Genomic DNA, 27,883 nt, shown 5'->3' with positions numbered 1-27,883 from the left:
CACGGCGGCTTTGGGGCTGGAAAACCCCGCTTTGTGCATGATTCCCTCACAGCCCCGCTTTGTGCGTGATCCCCCCAGAGCCCCGCTTTGTGTGTGATTCCCCCCTCAGCCCCGCTTTGTGCGTGATTCCCCCTCAGCCCCGCAGGAGCCGCGCCCCGGGCGGGGCCCATCTGTGCAGCGAGAGGGGCTCGCTCGGAGAGAGGGGCGCCGGGGGCTGCAGCACCTGGAAAGTTGATGGAGCCTGAGCCTGGTGTTGACAGAGTTGCACTGCGCCCGAAGAGCTGCTCTGGGTCCTGCAGCTCTTTGCAGCCCAGCTCCAGCAGGAGCCTGCCCGGCTCCCGTGGGTGCCACAGGTTGGGAGCAGCCGGGCAGGAAGAACTGAGGACAGCGAGCTGGTCGCCTTCACCTGGCGCTGGCTGTGAGAGGGGGCTGCCGGCCCGCAGTCCCAGTGCCAAGGGGGTGTGGGAGAGCACAGCGTTACCCTGGCATGACCCAGGAGCCGAGCGCTCGCTGTCACCCTTCTGGAGTGCCGGAAAAGGGGCCGCGGTGTGACTCAAGCCCCCGCCCTGGGTTTGCCCTGTACCTCTCCCTGGGAGTCGCCCAGCACTGGTGCTTGTCAACACCCGGCTCTGTTTCCCTCTGCCCGCCCCAGCCCTGCCCTCCCTGCCCACGCACCTCTGCTCGGAGCAGCGTAAGACAGCAGCCGAGCTGCCATGGAAGCCAACACTTCCCTCTGGCACAGCTACCTTGGGGTGATCGTGTCCCGCGAGAGGCAGCGGATGGAGCACTTCCAGCGGGCCGAGGACATCCTGCTCACCCTGTTGGAGAGTGTCCATGCCAGGGAACCCCGCTTCCTCGTGGACTATGCCAGGAACCTGGAAGCCTTCGAGTTCACCCTCTGTGCCTCTGAGGATGCTGTCACTCTCGAGATACCCCTGCGTATCGACGGCGATGCCCTGCGTGTGCTGGCGTGCCAGACCAGGGGCAGCCCAGCCAGGCATCCTTCAGAGCTGAACACCTGCTGTCTGGAAGTGTGCTCTCCAGGGACTGATTTGGAGGACTGGACTGGTGTTGTGGATGTGAAGGAGCACGGAGGTGGTGTGCGGTGCCTACTTCCAGGCAAAATCCTCCAGCACCTGAAAGAGCTCCTTGTTTCAGCCATCGTGCACTGCCAACGCCTCTTCCTGCTTCAGCCAGGTGCGTACACTGGCAGGGTGCTTCCCAGCCAGGAGCTGCCTCCAGTGCCTGCCCAGCTTCCCAGCTTGGCAGTGATCCCTATGCAAACATGCTGGGACGCATGTTCCTGGGCATGTGGCCCACCCAAAACCTGCAGGAGCAGGTGGGCGAGCACCTCGCTGTGTGCTGGGATGGGCTTTGCCCCCAACTAAGGAAGGGGAGATGTAAACTATTCCCTGCCATCCCCAGGGCATCAGAGTCATCCCCAGGCATCTTCACCTGGGACTGGTGGCCTGACCTCCTTGGTGGGTGCAGGGTCCACCCAGCCCTGATGTTAGCTCCCAGGTAGGGTTTGCTCAAGGACTTGGTGTACGTAGTTTACCCTATCCACATTCTGCCCTCCACCTCTTGGCCTCCAAGTGCCCCCTGCTCCCTGGAGGAGGCTGTTTGGAGAGTGAGCTGGGAGTGCATCAGAGCTGGACCAGGACCCTGGGGCATGGCTTTGACCCTGTGAGCACGTGGGCCCCATCTGGCAGCAATGTCTGCAGAAAATACATGGTGGGAGGAGACCCTGGGAAATTCCCATTGCAGTTCCATAAGCTTCTTAATGCATTTTCATCTCCCAGTGTGCTTCTTGAAGGAAAGCTCAACCAGGGTGAAAGGGTGATGCGAGAGGACCAGTGGGTCTGAAAGTCCCTTAACCCAGTCCCACCATCCCCTCCTTCCTCCGTGGCCAAGCCAGTGACCTTCATCTTCCTCCACCCCCACAAAGCAATGAACCTTTCCCGATCCATTTTTCTTGGACTGCATTGCTTTTCTTGGCGCTGTTCAGCCACCCAGAAGCACAGCTCAGTTTGATTGCTTGAGGCTTCCTGCTGTGCCTGACCTCGAACCCGGGATGCTTCTTCCTGTAAAACCACCCCAGCATGGCTGGCAGAGGGGTTTAACCCGGGGAACTGCAACCAGACTGCAGCATTGGGAAGGGCTGATTTGAGTAGGGTGGGACATGGCCACGGGTGCTGCAGCACACACCTGGTTCAGCTTGTGGGACCGGCTGTGCTGACTTCCTCACTGCTGCCAAACCCTCTGCATCCAGGTGACATCAGTGCTGAAAATCTGCGGGAAGATGCCATGGAGCTCTCCCTGCTCATTCGTGGCAGCTGGAAGACCATTCGCTTTGACATTGTTCCTGTGGTGAGGAGGCAGCAAGAGCCCCTCCAGCTCCAGAGGCGGCAGAGAGACAAGGGTTTCCCCGAAGGCAGCCTCAGGAAGGCCACAGAAGAGGCTCACTTTGTCCCTGCCTCTCCCCACTGCTGGAGGTGAGAGGCTGGGCTGCATGCACAGCGGGGTGATCTTGTGCCAGGGATCCCCCCTGGCTGGCAGCACTGCTGGATGTGGGCAGAAAGAGGTTGGGAAAGAATGGGGACATGTCAGCAGGGGTTGAAGTCACCCCCTTATGGTGCCCAAACCCTCCTCCCTGTGTTGGAGAAAAGAACCTCAGCCAAGTTTTAGACAGCTCAGGGAAAGAGGGGGAGTGACTGAAGGAGCCCCCTGAAATGTTTTATTGGAGCTTCACCCTGACTGTGCAGAGGGTGGCAGCTCTCAGATCCCTGCTTGGGCTTTAGAAACAAGCCTAGGCACCTGGCAGCAGCAGGGTGATGAGGTGCCTCCCAAGGTGGGCTGCAGGACAAAATGGAGCTGGATTGACACATCTTGCCTGCCAGCACAACTACCCAGCCCCAACAAGGGGCTGAGCAGCCAGCTAGACCAGTCCTTATTTATTTTGGGAACAAGGTGGTCCAGCTGGATGCTCAGCCCCTTGTTGAGAACCAATCCAGCCTCCCCTCCCCGCTACACATAGGGCAGCACAACCACACTTCATCCTGCTCTTGATCCTCCTGGGAAGGCAGGAGCTGCTCAGCAGTGTTCCCATCTCACTCCACACCTCTGAAGCTCTGCTCTGCCAGAGGCAAGCACAGGAGGTAGATCCAAGGTGCTGCATTGACTGAGACCACATCTGTGCCACGGAGGGATCCCCCCACACGCCAAGTCACTGCAGGCATACTCTCCCCATCCTGGGAGGATGCAGGTCTTCATCTCCCCTCCCTCCAGACCCCACTCTCTTCCTCCAGATCCTCCACTCACCTTCCCATCCTGAAGCTGCTCCGAGGAGTGGACAGCCTGCAGGGACCCCGTCTGGACAGCCTTCGCCTGCTCGACCAGCTCCGTGACCAGGACTGGGGAGTGCAGGGTGGGAAAGGCAGTCTCACTTTCAGCCACCTGAAGGTAGGTTGGTTCTGCTGGCTGGGACCAGGGCTCTCTGGGCTAGCAGAGCCAAGGCTGCTGCCCTGCACGAGAACCCAACAACAAGGGTGAGTGCCTGCAGTGCTTTGGGGTGTACCAGCCCATGGCTGTGTCTGGAAAGGATGTGTGCTGCTGCCAGCCATGGTTGGAAGGCTTTGATCCTTCTCTCTTGGATTGAACCAGCAACCTCCAGCTGGAGATACTTGGGATACTTGAGATACCTGGGGCTCTACACTGGTCTGCAGGGCATCCTCCCCTGGCTCAGGCTGCCTGTGTTTGTGGGATGGCATCCCTGTGCCATGCTGCAGGCTGCCCCATGCCCTGGAGTGCTGGGACGTGCCTGTACAGGGCTGTACAGAGCTGAGGGTACCATTTGTGCTGAGAAAAAACCTTCTTTCCCCACCCAACCTGTTTTGAACACTCTGGAGCCATGCCAACTGGCCATGCTGGGGACAGCTGGTGACACAATCCAGGTGTGCCCTGCCTTTTGATGGCTCTCCAAGCCAAGGGTCAAGAAAGATGCAAGAACGTTTTCTGCTTACAGAAAACTGCTGCTTGGCTCCAGCTCCGAGTAACCCAAATCCTGTGTACTTTGTTTTGTGTTGCATTCTTTGATGTTTTGGGGATGTTGGTTGTGGGGTGTTTCTGAAGAAAAAGGGCAGATGAATGTATCTGACCTGCAGAAAAGTATCATCTGCTCCAGACCCCATGGATTCAGCCCCATAAGCTGTTGCATGGTGACCTGCAGGGTATGAAGGGATCCTTCCTGGGATCAGGCCTTGTTCCTGATCCTGTACTCTTCTCTCCCTCCTCACAGATGGTGTTGCTGTGGAGCACAGAGCTCTTCCCCTCCCCAGAGGATTGGCAGGACCTGGAAGGCTCTGTCTACAGGCTCTTGGTGATCCTTCTCCGCTGCCTGGCCACCCAGCACCTGCCCCACTTCCTGAACCCAGAGGAAAACCTCTTCCAAGGAGCGGGCCCAGACCTTCCCTCCCTCTACCATAAAGTCGAGAGCTTTGCCTGGGACCCCCAGCGCTTCCTCCACTTCCATTTTGGCCTCCATGGGTTCAGTGGCAGCTGGCAGGCAGACACTGAGACACGAGCCCTCCTGCAGCTGCCCACCAAGGATGCATCCTACTGGGACACAGCCTATTTTGACATGCTGCTCAGCCAGGTAAGCCCAGCCCTTCAGCTGAAGGCAGCACCAGAATCCACCTGGGCTAGGAAGCTTGGGATGTGCTGCAATTGGCCTCACCAAGCCCTCTGACATGCTGTGGAGGCTGACAGTGCTGGGGCATGGAGCTCAAGCAGAGTGGGGACCCTGTCCCCTCACTTCCCACCTGCCTTTAGTTTCAGGTGTTCCGGATCCAGGACAGTGCACGCCTCTCAGCAGCGTCCCAGCTCCTCTCCAAGATCCGTCAAGAAATCCCTCAGCAGAGCTGAGTGGGACCCTGCTGCTGCCCCATTGGGGTGTCCTGAAACTCTGGGGGGGGGCGCAAGGAGAGCTACAGGGCCAGGGAGCAGCGTGCTGCTGTGTCATTTTATTGAGGAAGGGTGGTATGGGGGAGAGAGCACATCTGCTGCAGCTGGGGGCACACACAGCCTCTTGGCCGCCCTGCTGGACCTGGGTGCTTCATGGTGCAGGATCTGGAGGGGGATGGCTGGCATTCTGCACTACAGGGTAGGGAAAGCAGAGGTTGTTGGTGATGGGAGGGGAAGGGACCTATGGTCAGATCCTGCACTCAGCCCTCTGTCAGTTTGCTGAGGGTCACCATGCCCTGGGGCCAGGGGAAGGGAAAGAGCTGGGGGGCCATGGGAGAAGTGGTTCTGAGCCATGTCTCACATCTGCTGAGCACAGCCCTCTCCTCCATGTCCCCTGCTATCCCAGCTTCTTTCCACTGTGCCTTGGCTTGCTGGGTGTTGCCGTGGCTGCTGCCAGCATCCCAGGGAGGCAGTGGAGATCCTCTTCTGCCAGCAGCCAGGCAATCGAGGCAGTGCCAGGCCACCTCCCCCAGCCTCCCCCCAGCCAGGGGAGCTCACAGCCTGCTGCGGTGGCAGCGCTTCAGGGCATCTTGCAGGGCTCCAAGTACTCGGTCCACGTTGCCACTGGTTGAGTTGCAGCCCATGAGGCCAATGCGCAGGACCTGGGAGGAGAAGGGTGAGTGTCTGTGCCTCAGCAGCCCCGTGTGGAGTGGAGGACACACAGCCAGGTGTGAGAGAGAGAGCTCCCTTGCTCCTATTTAACACACCGTTCCCTATAAAGAGGTGCAACCCCGCTAATTACGTGCGTGGTTATTCAATTAGCTGGTGATTGTGTGTGGTTATGCTGCTATGCGTTGCTCTGGGCGATGGGACACAGCCAGAGAGTGGCAGTGAATATTGGGTTAGAGCAGCCAGAGAGTGTCAGTGAACACAGCGTCAGTGCCCAGCCATGGGCAGCAGGAGGAGGGGAGGACTCTGCCCACCTTGCCCACCGTGGGGCCCAGGCCCCCAGCGATCTCCATGCCATGCTTGTCCATCAGAAAGGCTGTGATGTCCTTCCAGTCATAGCCCTCAGGCACCCTGACAGTGGTGATGGTGGGAAGCCTGGCCTTCTGAGGAGCAGAGAAACTGGTTTCAGTCCCACAGCCCCTGGTGACCCCAGCACACTGCCAGGACAGAGAATCACTGAGGGGGGAGTTTTTTCTCTGGCATCAAAATCTGCCCAGGCATATCTCCAGCTGCACAGGGCTGTGTCCTCACGCTGCCCCTACTCTGTGGTCGTGGTGGGCTTGCCCTGCACCCACCTCCTCCTCAACAAAGAGCTGCAGTCCCATGTCGAGCAGCCCCTGGCACAGCTGGCTGCAGTTGGCCCGGTGTCGCTCCCACGAGCTCTCCAGACCCTGTGGACGGAGAGGAGAGAGAAGGTCTCTGCTGCTGACAGGCATCTCCTGGCACCCACGGTTCCTCCAAGCCCCAGGGGCACTGTTAGTGCTGCCCTGCCTGTGTGGTGCCACTCACCAGCTCTGCCAGCATGGCCAAGCCTTCCCGCAGGCTGAAGAAGCTGTTGATGGGTGCAGTGTGGTGGTACCTGCAAAACTCAAGGGGCACCCAGAGGGGTTCAGCTTGCTTGTGGTCGGGGAAACTGAGGCACAGCATCCTCCCTCCTCATCACCCGGTGCAGAGAGTTGTGACCAGAAGCCAGGGTGATGCGGAGGCAGGGGCTGAGCCCTGGAGGGCAGGCAGCCCCCTGAGCCCGGACAAAGGCTGGGTGGGGAGGGGTTGCAAGGTTCTCCGTCTGTAACAAGGGAGCCTGTCCTCACCTCCGCGGCTCCCCGTCACAGCCCCAGTAGTTTGCCAACCAGCCCATGTCCAGATAGAAGGATGGAGGCTTCGTCTTCCTCCTCAGCAGCTTTTCCCTGGCGAAACAGAGTACTTGAGGAGAGGTGGGAGCTTGACCCCACCCGCTCCAAGGTGGGAATCAGCCATGTGGGAGGGAGGACTCCCCTAAAATGAGCACAGAGATTGGCTCCAGCTCCCAGTCACTGCCCAGGGATGGGATGGGCTCTACCCCCACAGCACTGCTGCTGGGCATACTCTCCACAGAGCAGGACTGAAGCAGGTGGCTGGCAAAGGAGAGAGGCCACGGCCTCCCCCAGCCCCATTGCCTTCCACCCCGGTGAGACTGGGCTGCTCTTACCTGGCTCGCTCACTGAATGAGATGGGGGCACTGCCAGGGGGTGCATTGAGGACTTTCTGGGACCCCGAGTACAGGACATCGATCTCTGCCCAAGAGGGAAGACAACTCCTCAGAAATCAGAGGCTCCCAGCAGGAAAATGCTGAGCCCTCCGACCTAGCTGCAAGTGGTGGGTGGGAAGCAGGAGGATGGCACACATGGTAGGTCCTCCTTGTGTTCAGGCTGCTTTGGGAGGGCCCCTGGCACTGCTGATGATCCCTCAAGGGGAACAGGCTCCCTGGCTGCAGCTGGACCAGTTTCCAGTGCTGCTAGCCAAAATGCAGGCAGAGGGGCTGATCCCACTGCTCTCTCTCTCTGTCCTAGTCATGAGCCCCTTTGTCCCCTGGTTGCCCATGATGGCACTGTGGCTCTTACCTTGGTGGTCCATGAAGATGGGGGCTCCCCCAAGCGATGCCACTGCGTCCACAAGCAGCAGGCAGCCATGCCTGTGGGAGGACAGAGCTCAGCCTGATGTTCCTGCCACCTCCTCTTGCCACATCTCTGCCTGCAGCCCTGGCATCCTGGTTCCCACAGGGGCTGCGTGTCTCACTGGCACCAACTGCTTCCAGCACAACAGAGCCAGAGAAAAGCCCAGCATATATAAATCCCCAGGCCCAAATTCCCAGTGGTGCCCTTGGGGTGCCCCCAGTCCCATGCACTGACCGGTGGCACAGCCTGCCCAGCCCCTCCAGTGGCTGCAGCACCCCCGTGGAGGACTCGCCGTGGGTGATGAAAAGCACCAAAGGTTTGTGCTGCACCAGGCCCTGCATGACACAGAGGGACGGTGACCACACTGGAGGTCAGCTTGTGCCCTCTGCATAGTGACCAGCACTCACCTGCTCAATGTCTTGTGGAGTGAAGTACTTGCCCGGGGGCTTCAGCAGCTCATAGACATTCGCTCCTGGGAGGAATTTGGGCAGAGGGGGGTGAGGTTTGGGCATGCTTCCCACTGGGCAGTCACCTGCTCCATGGGGCCATTGGTCATGCATGAACCAGGAGCAGAGCCACCTGTCTATCCTCCTGCAGATTTACCCAGTGGAAAGGCCGTAAAGCACCATAAATGGAGTGGCATCATCCTTGGAAAAACCTGGAGTGCTCTCTAGCAGATTGCTCTCTGCTTTTGTAAGCTGTGTCACTCAGCACTGCCAGGACTGGGACAGCAGCCTGGAGCATCCTGCCTTCGAGCCCAGTCCCCTCAGCCCTGCCACTCCATTTGCCTGTTCCCAGCATACCTAGCCTCCTGGCAATGTCGGCAGCACGTTGTCCCCAGATGCCATTGATGGCCACCAGCACGGGGTCCCCTTGCTCGAGCAGGTTGAAGAGGGCAGCCTCCATGGCACAGTGGCCACTGCCACTGATGGCCAGGGTCAGCCGGTTCCGTGTCTGGAAGGCGTACTGGATGCCCGCCTTGATCTCATCCATCACCTGTGGCAGCAGGACACTGGCCAGCACTGATATTGCTCCTCTTGCTCCAGCAGAGCTGTTCCAGCCCCTCCTGGGGGTGAGAAGGAGGAGGGGAAGGAAGGAAAGCTGGGCTGGGGCAGCTCACCTGCAGCACTTCAGGGTGCATGTGGCCCAGGAGCTGCCGCCCTCCCGCAGCCTGGATGCGGGGGGGCACATTGCTGGGCCCTGGCCCGAGCAGCAGCCTCTCCGGCACGGCCAGGGGCCGCAGCAGCTCCTCCGGCGGGGCAACACGGAGCAGGCTGGTGGCCATGGCACGACGTGCTGTCCCCAGGAGCTGAGCCCTGAGAAGAGAAGCAGTGGAGGCTGCCTGAGCAGCTGCCAGCATTGCAGAGCAGCGTATCCTGGGCCAGTAGTGTCCAGTGTCCCATGGACCTTGACCAGAATTCAGTGCTCCCCCCTACCAGTCTGGACTCTACCCCTGGTGGCCTGTTCTGTCTGGTTAATGTGTCACCAGTGCTTTCCCCGCTGTCTTGAGCCTCTCATTTTGGGGGATACCCCCTTGCTAGTGCTCATCACTCTCCCGGTATGACAGCCTCTGGGACTTGCAAATCCCCAGGCAGTCCCTGTCCCCATGGTCCCCACATCACCAGAAATAATGTTTCCCAACAGCATCCCAGCAGGTGGAATCCCTGCTCTGGGCACTTAGATCCTGTGCTACAGGATGGTTGTGCTGAGGCTGGTCTGGCACAGCTGCCGTGGTCGTAGCTCCTCCTGCAGCAAAGAGTTCCTGTTGAGCTGGGCTCCCTGACCAGGGACCTGTCTTGCAGAGGGATGTGTGGCTGGGTGATAGCCTGAAGGAGGCTGGCCAGTGGACTGATGTGCACCAGGGCTGTGGGCTGTGACACGGACACAGTCCCTGCCATAGGAGCTGTGCTCTGCAGGTTCAGCCTGGATCATGAGCACGGCAGTGTATCCTGAGGATGCCACGTGGGTTCGATATTCTGTTACCTGCTATGTGTACACACAGCACACTGCACGGTGCCCAACCTCGGGCATAGTCTCTGCCATGCATACCCTGAAAGGCAAACTAGCTGCCTGCTGCCAGCTTTAGCAGATCCATGAGAGGGTCCCTGCCCAGAGGAGCCCCTCAGTGAGCAAAGCTTTGTCTGGGGGTGACAGCGTAGGGTGAGAATTCCCACCCGGCAGAACTGGCACCAGTGGCCGCTGCTGAGAACGTGTGGGACCGAGGAGTGGGGCTGGCAACAGTGCCAGGTGAGAGCACATCTGCCCAGCAGCTGGGTGGCTATGGCTGAGAGGAGCTGGGGGCAGATGAGTTTGCTCCTGCATGGCTGATGGAAGCCACAGACAGCACGGGGACTCCTGCCCGGCCATCATCCCACCAAAGCGATGACGACACATCGGATGAAGGAGATCTCTCAGTTGCCTGTCCTCCAGGGAGATTTGGGGCACGGCTGGGGCGGGGAGGGGACTCGTGGTCTCGGGACTGCCGTGGGGCAAGGGTGGCCGTGCTGGTGGAAACAGCTGGCAGAGAAGGAATAATCCTCTTTCTGCGCTGGCTCTGAATTCCGGGCGCAGATGGGCAGGAGCGGCCGTGCCCCGGGCAGCGGGCGGGGGCCCGGAGGATGGAGGAGCGAAGAGACGGCGCCAGCACAAGAAGCCCTGGCAGGGGCCGCTCCTTGGAATACTGCGCCGGGGAACAGGATTAGCGGTGTCCGGTGCGGGGTACCGAGTACCGGGCTATACTGGGGTACCGGGTACCGGGTCGGTGCCAGTTGCCAGGCGACGGCTGCCGAGCCCTCCTCGCCCCTCCCCGCCCCTCCCCGCCCCGCCCCTGCGGCGGATCCGCAGCACGCCCGGGGCCGGGGGATGCGCTGACGTCACCGCTCCATCCCCGAGCGCGCCCTCCCGGTCCCCGCGTCCCCCTCCGGGCGGCGGCGGCCGCCAACCAGCGAGTGGGGCGGGGACCGCAGGGGCGGGGCCGCTGCCACCCGCACCGGCACCGACACCGACACCGACACCGACACCGACACCGGCACCGGCACCGGCACCAGCACCAGCACCGCATCGCACCGCGCGGCTCGGCCTCATGCCGGCGCTCCCCGCCCACGGCTGAGCGCCGCGCCCCTCCGAACCGGCCGCGGCCACGGCCACCGGCATCACAGGTAGGGGCGGGAGGCATCGCCAGGACGGGGCAGCCCCGCCGGGGCGCTGGCAGAGGGGGGACCGAGGATGCTCCGGAGTGGCCGTGCCGCCCCTCGTGGCCCCGGCGGGGCGAGGCGCGGCGGGTGGGAGCGGGATGCGCATCCCCGAGGGTCCTGCAGGGCAGGGGGGGGATGGGGGCCATTTTCCGGAGCCCCCCGATGCTCGAAGTGTGGGGAAACTGCCCTCGGGTCCCCAGCGCGGTGACCGCCGGGTGCCGCCCCATCTTCCAGAAGGATCCAGCCGGGGTGGGGGGGGGTGGGGGGGCTGCCCACGGACGAGGAGACGCCTCTGTCACCCCGGCCCCAGCCAGGGTGCGAAGGGGGAGGATGCCATCCCCGCAGCCCCTGGAGGGGGCACAGGAACCCCTTGTCACCCCAGAGCCACCCCTGTTCTCCCCTCCGGGGCAGATGGCTGTGGTTATGCAGCTGAGCCATCTTGCGTCATCATCATAATGCTTCAGAGTTAAACACAGCGCTGGAGGGAGTGGTGGATGCCCCACCTGGGGCTCTCGCCGCGGGTCGCTGGCAAAGATGCTGCGATGCTGAGATTCTCCTTGGCCACCAAGGACGAGCAGCTGCCGGTGACCTTGCGCTGTGGAATGGCTGGACAAGGGCCGCCATGTCACTGCGGGCCAGTGCAGTGGCTGCTGGATGTTGAAGGGGCAGGTCCTGGGGTGCAGGGCTAGTGCAGAGCTCCACGCTTGGTCATCCAGGTTTGCAGGGAGCAGCCCTGCACCTGCCCTATTGTCTTACTCCTCTGCTTCCTTCTCCTCCTCTTCCTCCTCCTCCTCCTCCCCCTCGCGGGGCAGTGACCCCTCCCCTAGATCCTGCAGACCCCGTGAGCCGGTCTCCTGCCTGCTCAGGTCCCATGCGACAGCAGCAGGGCTCGGGGAGGACAAGGAACCAGCTGAGCATCTCCCGTAGCACCGCACAGCCTGGCAGCCTTCCATGCCAGCGCCCAGAGCAGCCCCGTGCAGGTGGCCTCTGTGGCACTGAGGGACAGGGAGGCAGCAGACCCTCCCCCTCCCCTGGGTATGGCCAGGGGTGTGGTGGCTCTGCCATCTCGGCATGCTGCTGCTGACCTCCATTTTGTCTGGGAGGTGGCAGCTGGCGCTGGCAAAGACGCTGCCACCACCCTCCACCTCCCCGCATGTGGCAAGAGCTGCAGCCCCTCAAGCCCCGGGTCATATAGGAATCTGGTGTCCGCCCTCTCCCTGGCTACCCTTGTCCGTGCCCAGCAATGCTGGGCACCCACCGGAGCTCATTGCCTTTTCTATGCAGCTTTTCCCTGCTTTGGGTTCGGGTGTTGCCTGCAAGAGAGGATGGAGGGAGTAGGGATGGAGGGTGGGGTTACTTTGCAGCAGAGATGGGGAGCAGAACCCCTCATCCATCTCCTTACATTTGCTACTTGTAAACTGAATCTGTATGGAAATGCTCAGGGAGCTGCAAACTCTGCCCTGAAGCTGTGTCCCCCATTGGGGTGGGCAGGAGGTGAGGAGGCACTGGGCAGGATGCCTGTGATGGCACTGGGAAAGCAGGGGCTGGATTGCATCTGAGCATGGAGGGCACTTTCCCTAGTCCTGGGCTGTCCTCTGGGCTGTTTCCCTGCCTTCAGGTGCTGCTCTGGAGAAAACTGCACTGTCATGGCCCCTTGTCCTGTGTGGGGCGGGAGGTGGGTGAGGAGGTTGGCTGGCAGGCATCGATGCTGCCATGTCATCCAGCAACGTGTTCCCTGCTGCCCTACAGGGAGACAATGACCCGTGGTCCCAGTCAGAGCTGGGGGCCCCAACAAAGGGTGCAGGGGAAGGGCTCACCACAACAAAGCCTGGCAGCTGCTGAGAATACACTGGTGCAGCCAAACGGGGCGTCCACCCTCGCCACTGAGGTGACGTGGGGTTGGATGCGTGTGCAGACAAAGGGAAACTCACCTTGGATTTCCCTGGGTGCAGGCAGCTCATCATCTGCTGGGGCTGGGGCAATGGCAGCAGACCACGTTCCTTAGCATCCTTTGGGGAAGAGCTTGCTGCTTGGTGGCACTTGGGGACAATGCTCCCTGTCCTGTTGGTCACCTCTCAGCAGGAGAGGCTGCCAGTTGGTAGCCCTTGGACTTAAGAGCGGTTTCATTAGCTAATCTCTGCCCAATTAATCTTAGCTGATCCAGTTAATCATGGCTCTCCAGGCCTTTTGCTCCTCTCTGGGGGTGACTGATGTGTCATAGGGATGGGCAGAGCCAGCAGGCTGCACGGGAAGTGGGGGAAGAGATGCCCTACAGAATTGGGGGTCAGGTCCAGATGTTCCCCCTGGCCCCAGGGGCTTGGCTATTCATTCCTCTGTGCAACCTCCCCTGTGTGTAGGATAGCCCTGTGAGGGAACAGGGAGGGAACAGGGAGCGGGGCTTTGGTGTTGGCACACTCCCAGCAAAATGCTGGTCATGGCTTATCGAATTTCTCTCGATGGCAGCAGATTAAGCAGGCAGTGGCTGCTCTGGATGTCCCCAGGCAGGGCGAGCTGGCTGGACTCGAGCTGCCCACAGGCTGGCAGGGGTTGCCTGGCCCTGCCCCTGGCCCTGCTCGCTGCAGCCCAGCCCCTCTCTTTGCAGGATGCTGAGTGATACCCTGGGTGCAGGCTGAGTTCCTCCCCATAGCTGAGCCAGGGAAGTGAGTCAGGGGAAGGGAAGGACGGTGAGAAGCAGCTGGGTCAGTGTCTGCTGGTGGTCCCCAAGGGCACAGGGGTTCCTTGTGCTGCCGTGGCAGGGATGGAACTGCAGAGCTGCAGAGGAGCAGAGGGAAGCAGTGCATTGCCCACCAAGGAAACTGAGGGGAATGGATGGAGCAGAAATGGGGCTGGGGCTCCGCAGCAGGGAATACTGGTCAGGAGAGGAGCTCACAGCACTGGGCAAGGAGAGCCAGATGGGAATACACTGGGATATAGCCTATGGATGGCATGGAGAGAGGAAAGGTCCTGCTGGAGAGAAGGGCGTTTCTCATGGCCAGCAACAATGGGGGTACGGGGTGTGGGGCTGACTGGGCAGAAGAAAGCAAAGAAAGGAAAGCAGCACCAGTGGAAGGTACACAGCAGGGTGAGGCACATGGAAAATTGGTTCAAAGGAGAAACCAGAGTTTCTTTATGGGGAGTGATGGGGCTGGAGTGGCTGGGAGTGGCACAGGGGTAGGAGAGGATAAGAGCACGGGCTGAGGTGGCCCGTGGCAGGCAGCAGGCAGTCCTGGGGCTGGTGGGCTCATTGATGGGTGTTGCTGTTCTGGGGCTGTGCAGGAGGCAGGAGTCCAGGGACCTGACCCACCTCTTCAGAGCCCTGGTAGCTGGAGAGGCTGCAGAGCTGGGGGATGGAGCTGTCTTGATTTGGGAGGAGAGGGAAATGTTTGACATGGGCAGTTGTCAGGTGCAGATGGGATTTGGCCAGGGGATGAATCCATTGTCCTTGAGTGGTGCCACAGGGTGGAGCTCGAGCTGATAGCCTCGTGAAGACACAGCCCTTCCACATGGGAATATATCCAATCATTTCATGGGAAAAACAACTTCTTCATTCCCCTTTGGCAAGCACTTCTGTTTAATTTTTCCTTTCCCCCATCTGAGAGGGGAGGCAGAGGCCACTGGCAGGCAGCAGCCCTCTTGCTGGCTTAGGGACTCAAGGGTGGTGTTAAACACCTGCTTAAAATAATCCAAGCTCAGGAAAGCCTGAGACCAAATGCTTGAACTCTGGAATTTATGGGTGTGATCACTGGCTGAGCACAGTGGGAGCTCCAGAGCCATCCCAGCGGGAAGATAAGAGGAGGGCTTGGGAACTCCAACAGAGGAAGCTTTGTCCTCTGCATGCTGTTGGACATGCCAGCTCACTTATAAAATAGGCAAAGGGTTTCTGAAAGGCAGTGCCAAGCTTGTAACACTTTATTTATCCAAATTTTTCCACCGTGTCTATGGTTTCCTCTCACCCCCTTGGAAATCAAACCACAGCTGTCAAACCTCAGGTAGTTTTAAAGCCATCTCCTTCTCTTGGGATACTTTCTATTATGTGGATTTGGTTTTTTCTTCCCTTCCCCCCCCGACTTTGTCCATAAATTCTCCTGAATTTTTAATTTCCACCATGGGAAAACACATCTCACGTTCAAGATCCCTCCTTACTGCTCCACTTCCTTCTGGTCATGGCTCATGTAACCAGAGCTGTGCCAGTGCTCACTAAGGATCTCATTTCTCCCTGACCTCCCTCCTCCTGGAGCAAATATCCTGCTGGCAAAACCCAGGCTTGAAAAGCATTAGGGAATTCAGACACACCCTTGCAGGTGTGGGATGCCAGAGGAGCAGTTCCTGCCTATTTTCTGAGGGGTCCTGTGCTCCATTTTCACCACCAGGCTCAGCATGGGAAGCCAGGAAAAACAATAGATGTTAGAAGGCAGGAAGGGATTTTATGAGGTCCAAAAGGATCCTGAAGGATGCAGCAATCAGAGGAAGGATCCCAGTGTGATTTTCTGGCCAGTGCTAGTGAGGCTTAACTGCAGGTGGGGGAAGGTGGGAATGGCTGCAGAGCACCTGGGCATCAGTGCTGGGATGGACAAGTGCTCTGGGAGATGTTGGTGAGGGGTTTGCTTTGTCTTGTGAGACTTGCAATTTATACTTTTTAGCAAAAGGGCTGGAAATACGATGCTAAACTGGGAGCTTCAGCTGAGTGCAATGGCCACTGGCTTCCCAGGAAGGGCTGCTGGTGCTGATCCTGCACATCTGCTTTGTGGGAGCTGAATGGGAGGCACATGCCAGGGCTGTGTTCAACATCCGCCTCCTTTCTCAATGGAATGCCATGGCTCTCCTCCCCGCCCTGCTCTGTGCTGCTGCCCAGCCCCTGCTCTGCTGGCCTTGCAGTGGAGGCAGGAGGCTTGGGTAGCAGGCAGGGGCTTGTAGACTTGCTTTCAGATTAGGGGGTACCTGCTCAGTGCCATTGGCACCCCGCGATGAAAAAGATTCTCCTTGGGGGTCATGCTGATGCTGACAGTGCCCACCAGGCTCTGTCTGCTGCTGTGGGTGCCCACCAAGGGATGCTGCAGGCTGATGGAGGCTCCAGTGCTGCCCTGGGGTAAATGGAGCTGAGAGTCCTGACCTGGGGTACGACAGGGAAAAGAGAGAGGTAAAATCAAGGAGGGCAGATTAAGGTATGAAGCAAAATGTCATCTTTTGGGCAGAGGCAAAACAGCGTTTCCAGGAGGTTTCCTTGCACAGACTTTCCGTTCATCCTGCACAGTTGCAAGATGTGTGTTGGAATGCAAGTTTTCCTAACCCGCTTTTGTTCCCTTTTGCAGGACAGGCACTGCTCCCCCCTAGCAGGACCCAGGTGTGGCCGGCGCGATGGCGGGAGCGTCCGTGAAGGTGGCAGTGCGAGTCCGGCCCTTCAACTCCCGGGAGATGAGCCGGGAATCAAAATGCATCATCCAGATGTCGGGGAGCACCACCAGTGAGTGCCTGAGGGCCAGGGGGGCTTCGGGTGCTGCCTGGGAAGGAGCACGGGTGGTGTGGCCACAGTAGCAAGGTGTGGCCTGCAGGGAACCTTGGTGAGGATGCCTGAAGCATCTCCGGAGGAAGTGTGGGGGGGATGTCAGCTTTCCATGGAGAAATGCAGTGCTGCTGTTGAAATGGCAGTGGTGGGCTCTACATGGCACTGAGCCCTTGGATTTTGGTGACAGTGAAAGGGGCAGTATTCCCCAGTAGGCAATGAGGGAGGAATCACAAGATGGTTTTGTTTGGAAGGGATGATGTTAAAGATGATCTCGTTCCAACCTTCCACTATAGATCAGGCTCTTCCACACCCAATCTGTGCATGGGCCAGCACTGCCTGGCCAGGTGCCACTCACTGCAGCATGCCAGCACCCATCCCTGCTTCTCTGGGGCTCTTGGAGATGCAACAGCAGCAGGATGGAGGGGTGGGAGGAGGATTTGCTGAGGGAATTATGTGCTCATGGTGCAGGGTGTAGCATGGAGGCTTGGGGCCGTATGTCCTGTCAGGAGTCTGTCTGTCCTTTGCCCCTCTTTAAATAACAGCTGCAGGCAGTACGGTGTGGGAATGGCAGTCAAATCCCTCCTCCCTGGCTCTGGAAGCCTCCAGATGGGGCAGTGTCTAAAATAACTCCCTGCCTGCCGCCCGCCCGCCCGCCTGGGGCTGCCTGCGTCACCACCGGTGGGTGAGACACCAGTGCCAGCCACCCCCGCTGCAGGCTGCTATGACAACCCTGCTGCTGGGAAAGGACAGCACCCAAGGGTGCAGGGGGGCTCTGGGACCCCACTGGGCCCCCTGGCCACCCCAAGCCTAGGCAGCAGGAATGGGAGGTCTGTGGGGCAACATCTGCTGGTCTGGCATCCTGTGGGGGTTCTCCCTTCATGGTTGGACAGGGATTCTCCATCTGCCTGGGGTGCAGAGCTTCTACCTTCACAGTGAGGAAGCCTCCTGTCCATGCAGGAGCTTCCCACCTGCCCAGGGCCAGGGAATAGGTAGGGTAGATGCTCCCCATTCTGGTTCTGATGGGTGGGGGGGACCTGTCATGCCCCAGTCAAGAGCATCAGGCATCCCCCAGTTCCACCATGGCTGTGTTTGTTCAGAGCCCTCTGCCCCTGCTCATCCTGCACACCCTGGCTGTGCCCCCACCCCTCCAGCCCGTGCCTCTGCCTGCACCACAGAGGGCAGGAGCCCTTTGCTGACAGTGAGGATTTTCTCCATGAATGGACAGGCCACTGGCTAATCCTCTTGGCCAGGGGGCTGGGGAGCAAGTGTGGGGGGCTCAGAAGCCTGCTGCTGCTGTGGCTGATGGAGGCAGGAGGATGCCAGTAGTGCCAGCAGGGCAGGACTTTCTCAATCCCCCCAGCTCCTTGCAGAGAAGCCAAAGATAAACATGTTTGAAGGGAGTGAGAGCAATTTTTCCTCTTCCCAGGATTATTTGCAGAGATTATTTGCTGGGGCAGGGACACAGCTTCTTCTCCTGCCTAATGCACTGAGCCCTGTGGGAGGCAGTGGAGCCCAGGCTGGGAAGGGCTCAGCTTTTCTCTGCTGTCCTTTTGCCTGCAAACTTCAGCTGCCACAGCCACCCACCTGCTCCCCAACACTGCTGCTTTGTTCCTGTGCTGTCCTGCACTCTGTGGGCACCATCCTGGGCATCAAAATTCCTGGCCCCTCTCCTGATGGCTCCCACCAGGATGGTGTGGAGGAGACCCCTGGCTTTGATCCCACAAGGATCATGATCTCTGTCTGGAGCTGTGCCTCTGCTGCCTTTAAAATCTGATGATTATTTTCTCTGATGTGGGTTCTGAGCTTTCTCCTGCTTGGTGCCTGCCCACTCACTGGGCTCTGCCATGCTGCTGGCTCTTCAGGACAAGGCGAGGGACATCTCCAGAAGTTTTCCTCCTTTCTGCCCCTTTGTCTCTATGTTTGTCTTCCCCTCCACACCCCTCCTTTCCTTTTGAATCCCAATGGCCCAGAGCATGAATCTTTTACAGCAGCTTTGCAAAAGTCCTATATGCCTGGTCACAGGAAAGGAAAAATTCCACCAACAGCATCCATCTGCCTGCAGGCAAATAAATGGGAATGCCAGGGGCATGGGAAGAGTGTTTCAGCTCAGGACAGGAGATGCCTGCTCTTGGGATGCTCTCTTCTCCTTTGTGTCCCGGTGTCTGTTCTCCCATGCCAGCTGGGCAGCTGCAGCTGGGATAGCTGGAGCTGCTTGGTGCCATCCCCAGCTGCTTCTCTGCCCTGTGCCCAGCATGGGCTGGCACTGGGATGCAGAGCAGGTGCCTTGTGCAGCTCCATCTTGCCTGCCCCATGGCTCAACTTTGCTCCTGTTTGCTGTGCTCAGTGTCACCTCTGCAGGGCAGAGACAGACCTGCTGACCAGATGGCACTGTGGAGCTGCCAGGCTGGACACCAGGAGCCACCAGAGATGCTCCATCCCACTTCTCCCACCTCTACTCCTTCTCTTCACAAAGCCCTCATCACAACAGCCAGGCATTGGCAGGGATCAGGAATGGGCAGTCACCATGGCTGCCCATGGTGCCCACAAAGACCTGCTCTTCCAGGGGCCTCCACATCCCTGTTTGCTGCTGCAGGATTGCCCGTTGTTACTTCCCAGCCCTTTCTCCTGGGAACTGGTCTGCCTGGAATGCAGCACTGGAGTCAGGCTGCCTGCAGCAGGTAGGCAGGCAGGGAGCCCGAGCCAGCCCCTCTTGGTGCCAGAGCTGGGCTTCTGTCCATGCTAAAGGATTATCTCACACCATGCTGTGGTTTTGTGGTCAGGGCTGGGTCCTGACCCCGCTTCCCACCCTTCCCCAGTCTGCCTCACTGCTGTTGCAGGCAGGGCTGGGTTGTTCTCAGGTCAGAAGTGGTGGACCCTTTCCAGGGGAGTAGAAGGCATATCCATTGTGGGAATGGAGGAGGCATTCAGAGCTGAAAGCATCTGAATGCATAACACTGCACATCTGGGCATCAGACACCACAGGGCTGAGCTGCACCATGGCTGGGACTGCTCAGCTGGAATCACGAGTGGGGTTGAGTCCTGGCTGGCTGGAGGGCAGAGCAGGCTGGGATGGGGTTTGTGGCTTCTTCATTCTTGGTGGTGGCAGGGAGCAGCTGGGGCAGTGGGCACAGGAACTGTGCTTCACGGGCCTCAATGTCACTTCATTGTCACCTAACATGGATGGTGGCTGAATCTCGTGATTACCCGCTGGTTTGGGTTTCTTCTGATGCATCTGTTGTTTCAGAAAAAAACCACATCATAAATGCTCTAGAGGAGGAAAAAAACATTGCACGAGGAAGAGCAGTGATGCAGTCTCCAATTTCCATAGCAACGTCCTTTTCATCAGGGGATGACAAAAGCAGACTCTTGTTTCCGCTGGTGGTGTGACACCAGGCATTAATCACCCTGCTGGGAATGGGGACCTGGAGAGGCAGGAGCCAAAGGGCTCTAAGGGAGCCCTGACAGGGCTGCAGCTGCTCCCACCCCACAGGTGTCAGATGGGAGCTTTGGACACGCTGCCCCAGCTGTGGGGAGAGGAAGCTGTGACCCTCCTGTGCCAGTGCTGGGCTCCCATGGGTCATGGCAGGAGGGAACCTGAGGGAAGGAGTCATGTCCCCCTCACTGTGTCCAGCAGGATATTTGGGCAAGGCTCTGCCCTGTTCCCTGGGCTCTGCTGGCCATGGCACCCAGCTCCTCTCCTCTCAGAGTTGGGGTCTGGGGGTTCTGGACCCATCTGCAGAGCTGGAAGAGTCCCAGTCCACCCTCCAGGACTGTTTTGGACTGAATCCCATCACCCTTCATCCCTCCCACACGGAGTGGGGGAGAGAGGGGCAGGGCAGGGGTACCATGGGTGGCTGGTGGCCTCATGTTCCTCCCATCTGTTTGTCCCTAGCTATCCTGAACCCAAAACAGCCCAAAGAGACGCCCAAAAGCTTCAGCTTTGACTATTCCTACTGGTCCCACACTACGGTAAGCACTGGGAGGCCTGAGCCCGCCTCGAAGGCTGGGCTGGGGAGAGGCAGGAGGGCCTCCTTGCCAAATTTCTCCATGTCCCCCTCCTCTGTGCAGCCTGCAGACATCAACTATGCATCCCAGAAGCAAGTGTACCGGGACATTGGTGAGGAGATGCTGCAGCATGCCTTTGAAGGCTACAACGTGTGCATCTTCGCCTATGGGCAGACAGGAGCTGGAAAATCCTACACCATGATGGGCAAGCAGGAGAAGGACCAGCAAGGCATCATCCCACAGGTATGCCTGGGAAAATCTACCTGAGCCCCTCATCCCAAAGGGATGCCCAAAGGAAAAGCAGAGCTGGGAGGAAAGAGGGCAGCAGGGTGGGAGCGAGGCCAGGTTTTGCCAAGGTCTGATTTAGCACAACCGTGACAGTGAGCTGGCATGGCTCCACCAGGAGGGGCTCAAGGAGGGTCATCCAGACTCACAAAGACTGGTGTGGACCAAGAAGGTCTGGCCACACAAGGCCAGTGTACGTGAGCAGCAGTGGTCCAAGTGCCGAGCTGCTTGCCAAGAGCTGCCACATGCTGGCCCAGCAGGACACAGCAATGCTGATTCTTCATGTCAGCATGGGGAGGCTCTGCCAGCTCCCCAGGAGCCATTCCAGCACTCACTGTCTGTTTTTTGGGGTGAAAAGGTAGAAATCCCTTTATCCTGGTAGTATCCTGGGCAGCCCAGGCAGGAGCATCCTGCTGGTGGGGGGCTGAGCCTCGCTCTTCTGTCCCCAGCTCTGCGAGGATCTCTTCTCCCGCATCAATGACACGACGAATGACAACATGTCCTACTCTGTGGAGGTAGGCACCCCACTGCCTGCCCAGCCCCCTTCTGGCCTCCCACCTGGCTCCAGAGCTTGTGCCAGCGTGCAGACCCCTCTTTGGGTGGCTCATTCTGCTAGCTCTGCCCATGCCCTCTGCTCTAGGTGAGCTACATGGAGATCTACTGCGAACGCGTGAGGGACCTGCTGAACCCCAAGAACAAGGGGAACCTGCGGGTGAGGGAGCATCCCCTCATGGGTCCATATGTTGAGGACCTTTCCAAGCTGGCTGTGACCTCCTACAATGACATTCAGGACCTTATGGACTCTGGAAACAAAGCCCGGTGAGTTGGAGAAGGAGGAGATGGGCAGGGTTTGGGAAGCTTGCAGTCACTTCTAGGAGGTCCTGCTTCACTTCCTGACTTTGTCAGTCCAGCTGCTCTGGAAGTGGCAGTCCCCTCCTCACTCAGTGTTGGTTACTCCCACTTGCTTTCATCTTACCTTCCTCCTACATTCCAAGTGCACTGAAGACAGCAGGAAAAAGCCTGAACTTGTGCACGTCTTCTCCCAGAGTCCTCTCTTGTCCTCCAGCCTTGCCTTCCCACCATATACCCTGTCCTAGCATGAGCCCTGGCCCCATCACCAGCCACTGCAGTGTCCCTCACAGAGTGTCACACCTGCCTGTCCTACTCTCCCTGCAGCACAGTGGCTGCTACCAACATGAATGAGACCAGCAGCCGCTCCCACGCCGTGTTCAACATCATCTTCACACAGAAGCGGCACGACGCTGAGACAGACATCACCACTGAGAAGGTAAGAGCAGGCCCTGGAGGACTCAGGGGAACCCACATGGATCCAGAAAGGACTTTTGTGTTCTTTCATCAGTACTTGGGACAAGGTGGCGCAGCCTGGTGGGGGATTGGAGTAGGAGGGAGATAAATCCCAGGCACATTTTGAGGGACCAGCCCCTGGACAGGATATTTGGCAGCTGGTGCCCTTCAGCCCTTCCTGCAAGGGTATTAGCCCTCAGAGCAGTGTCATCCTGCAAGAGGTTCGTGCTGGGCAAGGTTTGCTGTGCCCACAGGGCTGACAGCCTCCCCTCTGCCTGCAGGTCAGCAAAATCAGCTTGGTGGACCTGGCTGGGAGCGAGCGAGCTGATTCCACAGGAGCCAAGGGCACAAGACTAAAGGTGAGAGCTGACCTGAGGTCCCCTTCTTCTGGTGGGGACACCACGTCCTCCTCCCTCATCTCCAGCCAAAACATCTCCTTTCTTTGCCTGGTTCTTTGCCCACTTCACTGCCAAAATCCCTGATAGGATTGTGTTTGAAAGCTGCCAAGTGCCAGTTTCACTGGGGTCCATGAGTCCCATCTGGGAGGTGCTGGTTACCCAGTAAGACCAGCTGCTCTTTGCCCATACCATACTGGATATTCCTAATTTTCTCTTGGGCTTTAATGTGGCTCTGAAATGGGGCCTGAGCATCTGGGCTTTTCCTCTTCTAACCAGGAAGGAGCAAATATCAACAAGTCCTTGACCACTCTGGGAAAAGTCATCTCTGCCCTGGCTGAAATGGTAAGTAGCTGGAGAACAGACAAACAGTGTCGGGGGGGAAAATGGGCTGAGGCCAGCAGGGGTGAGCTGAGCGTTGATGGGTGGAGCATCCCAGCTCTGATGGGTGGGCAGATACATCCCAAGCTTTCTCTGAGGCTGGGACAAGCTGGGCTGGTGAAGATGCCATCTGCATGGGGACTTGTGCCACTCTTGGGCCGGGGATCTGTGGTGGGTGCCAAGGAACAAAGCAGCTCCCTTAAACAGTCTCTCCATTTCCTTTGCAGGATTCGGGCCCGAACAAGGTGGGTGCCCAGGGCAGATGGGGAATGGGGTGTTGGTTTTGAGCACAGTGGGAGTGGGTTGCAGGATGGTTTGGGAGTGAGATGGTTTGGCAGAATCTTCAGCCTCTGGGGCTTTCAGTAGCCAGCCTTAAACAACCCTCCCAGCTCAGAGTATTTCACAGGCAGGACCTGTGGACCTAGGCAAAGATGTTCAAGATTGCAGTGGCTGGGAAGAGCCATCCTGCTCCAAGTCCCCATGGCTGTCACCTTTCCTTTGAGGAGAGCAGGCAGCCTGACAGCCCTTTCCTTTATTCTCCATTCCCCAGAACAAAAAGAAGAAAAAGACGGATTTCATCCCGTACCGAGACTCGGTGCTGACCTGGCTGCTGCGGGAGAACCTGGGTGAGGACAGGTGGGGGGTGTGGTCTGGTGATGGGTGTGGCTGCCAAGCTGGGTGTGACGGGGACACAGGGACCAGCGTCTTTCTCATGGGTGTCTCTTACTGGGCAGGAGGCAACTCCAGAACTGCCATGGTCGCTGCTCTCAGTCCTGCTGACATCAACTACGATGAGACCCTCAGCACCCTCAGGTAGGAAGAAGTGCCCTTGTTCTCCCTGCAGTGGGCAACAGCAGGGGAGGCTGTCTGAGGCTGACATGTTCTCCTCACCTCTGTGGTGTCCCTGGCTGGGGGTGTACTGTGGAGGGAACCTGCAATCCCAGACAAAAGACCAAAGGACTGTCCTGGCACTGGGATCCTCCAAAGGATCACTTGCTGGAGGGGCTCTGCAGCACTCTTGCTTGCCCAGCAGCTGGGGTTTTGCCCCTGTTCTCAGTGTGTTGACCCTGCCCTTCCCTAGGTACGCTGACCGTGCCAAGCAGATCCGCTGCAATGCTGTCATCAACGAGGATCCCAACAACAAGCTCATCCGGGAGCTGAAGGATGAGGTGGCACGTCTGCGTGACCTTCTCTATGCCCAGGGCCTTGGGGACATCATTGACAGTAGGTACCATGGGTGCTCTCTGAGTGGCTCCAGGCAGCATTGGGCTGAGGTCCCCACAGCCTCCCTGCACCCCGCTGCACTGGCCCCAGGGCAGCACCATGCTGCCTCTGGTGAGCCCCTGCACGCATGTTCACAGCCCCAAGCCCTTCCTGTCGCAGGGGGAGCTGCTTTCTGCCCAGCAAACCTTCCCTTCTTCCCTTCCACCCACCATCTCCAGCATCCAGCACCCAGCAGAGGTGCCAGGAAGGCGTTACTGGGACTGCACATGCCCATGGGCTCCCCTCCCTGTGCTGTCTGATACCCTACTGAGATGAACCCTCTCTTGTTCTGTTCTCTCTGTCTTACCCCTGCTCCCTGCCCTCTCTTTCTTTCTTAGCCCATCCTGCTGCAGGAGGATCCAAATGTGTGTATTCCCCATCACTGGTACTCTCTGTTGCTTCAAGGCTTTTTGGAGATCTAGGCTGTGCCCAGGGGCACCTGTGCAGCATGGGGAGGGCTCCTGCAGCCAGCCTCTGCTGATGGAGCAGTGTGTGCCTGCAGGCTGCCCATCCTCAGGGAGCTGGCACAGGGGATGGTGCCACAGTCGTGGTTAGCACCTGAGCTTGGGCTAGTGCTGAAGGGACCAGTGTCCTCCCACTTGGCCATGCCAAGGGCCCAGTCCACACGGGGACCTCCTCCTTCATGCTGTTGTGATGTTTCCTGTTGCTGCTGCTGCTGCTGCTGCTGCTTCTGCTGGTGTCTCACTGGGACTGGAGCCTGGCACGGCCCTTGGGTGGGATGGAATGGTGCTCTGCTGATGAAGTGGTGGCCAGAAGGCTTTGGCCCATGGAAAAGCACTATGGACCCACCCTGGGTCAGGCAGTGCAGCCAGGCTATGGCAAGTCTGCTGAGGAGACAGAGGCCTGGTTGTCCTCTCCTGGCTCAGCTTCCCTGGGTGTGGGCTGATGGAGATGAGTGACTAATACTGCACCTGCTGGCCTGTGCCCTGCCTGCCTCTGGCACACTGCTCTGAGAACCACTAACTCCTCAGGGCTGGAGGAGCATCTCCCATACCTGGCTCCTAAGCCACCACAGCTGACTCCTGGGGTGCCAGCTGGCAAGCACCACTGCCTGTAGTCCTGGCTTCATTCTCTGGCTGCCTGGCCAAGGTGCTGCTCCAGCAGGTCATGGGCTTCCTTTGAGCAGACCCTGTGAGGGAATCCAGCTGCTTCTCCTGACCCCTTTGTAGGGCAGAGGGCCACCCCCTCTCATCCCCTTCCCTTCTCATTCTCTGCTCCCCGATCTGGCTAATCTAGGGCATCTGGACAGGGAAAACCACCCAGGCTGTATGAGATGGAGAGGATAGAGGCAGTGGCACATACTTGGGGAGGACATTTGTTCCCAGACCCGATGGGTGCAGGACCTGAGGTTGCAAAAAAGTGTCCCTGGGAGCCCAGGACAGCTGCTTCCAGCATCTGCTTCACCAAACAGCCCTGTTCCCTGAGGGGCTGCCCGGGCTGGGGAAGAGAGTGCCTGCCCTTGCCCTGTCGCTGTCTGTGCTGCTGTGCTGTTGCCTGTGCCTTTTCCTGTAATTCTTGGCTTTTTTCTCGACGCACCGGCCACTCTTTTTTTTTTCCCAACAGCTTTTCTTGTCTCTGTCTTTCTCTGTCACCCTGTCTGTGTGTCTCTCCCCGGCCCATCCCTCCTTCCGCGCCCGTAGATGTGTCCGACTTTGAGAACAATAATGATGCTAGAGGGACAGAGCTGAGTCACCGCCATGACAATCTCTCCACAGTGACCAATGCCATCGCTGGGATCAGCCCCTCTTCCTCCCTCTCTGCCTTGTCCAGCCGCGCTGCCTCGGTCGCCAGCCTCCACGAGCGCATCATGTTTGCTCCGGGCAGCGAGGAGGCAATTGAAAGGCTCAAGGTGAGAGCCTGGTGCCCTGGTTCCCTCTCCCTTTCCCTTTTCCCCTTTCCCCTTTCCCCTATTCCCTTTTCCCTTTTCCCTCCCCCTCAATGCACTGCAGCTTGCACAGGGGGCTCAGTGTTTTCTGGAAACCCATGCAGGGTGATCCTCATGGGAAGCAATAGTCACATGTGCTCTTGCAGAGTGGACAGACCTAGAGCTTGCCCAGACTGAGGGTTTGGTTGTTGTAGGGTCTTCTTGGTGCTGCCTTGCAGGGGATGGCTGCCATGGACCTGTGGGACAGGCTTCAGTCTTAGGATGGGCACTCCTGCCATGGGAGCAGGGCTCCTGGTCCAGCATGGTTCTGGCAGCAAGGGAGTGGAGAGGCTGGTCTTTGTGCCTCACTCTTTGAAGATGGGACTGATGGAAAGGTGTGGGTGAAATGCTGCTGCAGCTTGTATAACAAGCCTGGAACTGGGACTGGTGTCCCACTGAAGCATGCTGGGCAGAACTGGGCAGAGTGGCCAGGTGTGCTGCCCACAGCAGACCCTAACCCCTGTTTAACCCTCCCCTGCCAGGAAACAGAGAAGATCATTGCAGAGCTGAATGAGACGTGGGAGGAGAAGCTGCGGAGGACAGAAGCCATCCGGATGGAGAGGTGGGTGGGCTGGGCTGGAGTGGGACAGCATGGGGTGGAAGTGGTGTTCCTTGGGCATTTCCCATCCTCTGCACTTTGTTAGAGCAGTTGAGTTCCTGAGCCAAACAGTTTGAATGTCCAGCCAGACCCTGGGTTGCCCCCTGGGGACCCCAGTACCCCCCATGTCAGCCTGCACAGGGATGGGCTGCTCTGAAAAACCCACCTGAATTATGACAAGAGCTCTCTGCATTGCAATCCATGGGACAAACCACGGGCTTCCATCCTAGTGCTGGCTTTAGGGGTGCATGGGGTTTTGACAGGCACTTCTTTCTCTTGCTCCTTCAGGGAAGCGTTGCTGGCCGAAATGGGAGTGGCCATGAGGGAGGATGGAGGCACCTTGGGTGTTTTTTCTCCTAAAAAGGTAGGACCATCCTATTCTCTTCTTCCTGGGGACTGGTTTGTACCCCTGCAGCTCCCTTCTGATCCACCCTGTCACAGCTGGCCAGTTCCATATACTTCACTAGCCTTTTCTTGGCTCTGAAACCTATGGGGGAAATCCCAGCATTGAGCCTGCTGGGTACAAACAAGGGTAGAAATACATGGGTAAATGTCCACCCCCCACTGCTGGTGTGCTGTACCCTTTCATGAGGGTATTTGCTGATGATCACTCTCTTGGACTTCAGTGTTAACTTGTAAAAATTTATACTTTCAGATATTTAAAATTGCTGCCCCTGAAACCAGCAAATCCTTGCTAAGAAATGTGGGTGGGCAAATATTCCATTTCTTTATTGCTTGCAGCATTTGGCTTGGCCAAACCTAAGTGTGTGTGTCCCCAGCTCAGGGGGTGATGAAGACTTCACAGCCTTCCCCTTATGTGACCCAGCTGACTTTTAGGATAAACTGGTACACTGTTGTCTTTGTTTCTTGTCCCAGCTGCTGCCTGTTAGGACTCCAGACCTTTGGGTAGGAAGCGTGGGGGTTTATTCCCCAAAGCAGGTTGGTCTTGGAGGTGGGGCATTGCTGTGGTGGTCTTGGTGCCTCCTTGCTCTTCATCTATCTGGCAGGTGGAAACTCTTCTGACTTCTCCAGTGGCTGGTGAGGAAAGTTAGTGTTGATAGTGTGCAAACTCCATTTTGTTATGGGCAGTGCACTTTGCTGTCCTTCTGTGTGCCATGGCTGGGGTGGTTACAGCTCCAGGAGCTCAGTGGAAGGTCACCACCAGCTTTACAAATCTGGACAAAATCTGCAAGTGAAGGAGGTCTCAGCCCCCAGGGCTGTATGTCTGTCCAGTGGGGCCAGAGGTTAAATGTTACAGCCAACTTCTGCCAGCCACCATGGAGAAGAGCCCACCTTTCCCTCGACCTCAGCTCTGCTGCCCTGTTTGCAGTGAGTCTCTGCTGTCAGCCAAGGCTTGTGGCACCATGGTGAGGGCCCCCCTCTG

General features: G+C 58.5%; 3 protein-coding genes across 29 annotated transcripts in view; 2 read left to right on the top strand and 1 right to left on the bottom strand.

Moving 5' to 3' along the window:
• Positions 1 to 552: 552 nt before the first annotated feature.
• Positions 553 to 5,007, top strand: MAB21L4 (mab-21 like 4). Its single transcript, XM_014870358.2, has 5 exons — positions 553 to 1,197; positions 2,273 to 2,495; positions 3,309 to 3,462; positions 4,298 to 4,654; positions 4,831 to 5,007. The coding sequence occupies exons 1-5, from the start codon at positions 714 to 716 to the stop codon at positions 4,921 to 4,923; spliced, it is 1,311 nt and encodes a 436-aa protein (XP_014725844.2). The 5' UTR covers positions 553 to 713; the 3' UTR covers positions 4,924 to 5,007.
• AGXT (alanine--glyoxylate aminotransferase) lies at positions 5,007 to 9,054 on the bottom strand. Its single transcript, XM_014870359.2, has 11 exons — positions 8,746 to 9,054; positions 8,429 to 8,621; positions 8,033 to 8,097; positions 7,860 to 7,960; positions 7,572 to 7,642; positions 7,160 to 7,244; positions 6,783 to 6,878; positions 6,481 to 6,550; positions 6,267 to 6,362; positions 5,946 to 6,074; positions 5,007 to 5,624 (listed from the first exon to the last, which is right to left on the bottom strand). The coding sequence occupies exons 1-11, from the start codon at positions 8,983 to 8,985 to the stop codon at positions 5,517 to 5,519; spliced, it is 1,254 nt and encodes a 417-aa protein (XP_014725845.1). The 5' UTR covers positions 8,986 to 9,054; the 3' UTR covers positions 5,007 to 5,516.
• Positions 9,055 to 10,591: 1,537 nt separating this feature from the next.
• Positions 10,592 to 27,883, top strand: part of KIF1A (kinesin family member 1A) — a 40,933-nt gene continuing 23,641 nt past the window's right edge. For 10 of the 27 annotated variants that reach the window (XM_014870356.2, XM_088170590.1, XM_088170589.1 and 7 more), the window contains exons 1-16: positions 10,592 to 10,783; positions 16,129 to 16,280; positions 20,215 to 20,291; positions 20,391 to 20,570; positions 21,062 to 21,127; positions 21,253 to 21,431; positions 21,789 to 21,900; positions 22,199 to 22,276; positions 22,592 to 22,657; positions 22,921 to 22,938; positions 23,244 to 23,319; positions 23,428 to 23,506; positions 23,775 to 23,917; positions 25,693 to 25,826; positions 26,384 to 26,463; positions 26,788 to 26,863. In XM_014870356.2, coding sequence (XP_014725842.1) covers positions 16,175 to 16,280; positions 20,215 to 20,291; positions 20,391 to 20,570; positions 21,062 to 21,127; positions 21,253 to 21,431; positions 21,789 to 21,900; positions 22,199 to 22,276; positions 22,592 to 22,657; positions 22,921 to 22,938; positions 23,244 to 23,319; positions 23,428 to 23,506; positions 23,775 to 23,917; positions 25,693 to 25,826; positions 26,384 to 26,463; positions 26,788 to 26,863 — 1,470 coding nt within the window. In that variant the 5' untranslated portion in view covers positions 10,592 to 10,783; positions 16,129 to 16,174. Of the gene's footprint in view, positions 10,784 to 16,128; positions 16,281 to 20,214; positions 20,292 to 20,390; positions 20,571 to 21,061; positions 21,128 to 21,252; positions 21,432 to 21,788; positions 21,901 to 22,198; positions 22,277 to 22,591; positions 22,658 to 22,920; positions 22,939 to 23,243; positions 23,320 to 23,427; positions 23,507 to 23,774; positions 23,918 to 24,294; positions 24,322 to 25,617; positions 25,827 to 26,383; positions 26,464 to 26,787; positions 26,864 to 27,883 lie in introns of all 27 variants that reach the window. The other 17 variants (XM_088170580.1, XM_088170579.1, XM_088170578.1 and 14 more) reach the window with 3 other exon arrangements.

Source organism: Sturnus vulgaris, chromosome 10 (assembly GCF_052056855.1).
Source record: "Sturnus vulgaris isolate bStuVul1 chromosome 10, bStuVul1.hap1, whole genome shotgun sequence".
Classification (NCBI taxonomy): Eukaryota; Metazoa; Chordata; class Aves; order Passeriformes; family Sturnidae; genus Sturnus; species Sturnus vulgaris.
This window is presented reverse-complemented; position numbering and strand designations above follow the sequence as displayed.

Excerpts from the sequence above, each read along its gene's own strand:
- MAB21L4 (XM_014870358.2), top strand. The coding sequence starts at position 714 with ATGGAAGCCAACACTTCCCTCTGGCACAGCTACCTTGGGGTGATCGTG. Across the intron at positions 2,496-3,308 it reads GCCTCTCCCCACTGCTGGAG|ATCCTCCACTCACCTTCCCA; the intron begins GTGAGAGGCTGG and ends CTCTTCCTCCAG. Across the intron at positions 4,655-4,830 it reads TTGACATGCTGCTCAGCCAG|TTTCAGGTGTTCCGGATCCA; the intron begins GTAAGCCCAGCC and ends ACCTGCCTTTAG.
- AGXT (XM_014870359.2), bottom strand. The coding sequence starts at position 8,985 with ATGCTGGCAGCTGCTCAGGCAGCCTCCACTGCTTCTCTTCTCAGGGCT. Across the intron at positions 8,098-8,428 it reads CGACATTGCCAGGAGGCTAG|GAGCGAATGTCTATGAGCTG; the intron begins GTATGCTGGGAA and ends AATTCCTCCCAG. Across the intron at positions 6,075-6,266 it reads AGCTCTTTGTTGAGGAGGAG|AAGGCCAGGCTTCCCACCAT; the intron begins GTGGGTGCAGGG and ends TCTGCTCCTCAG.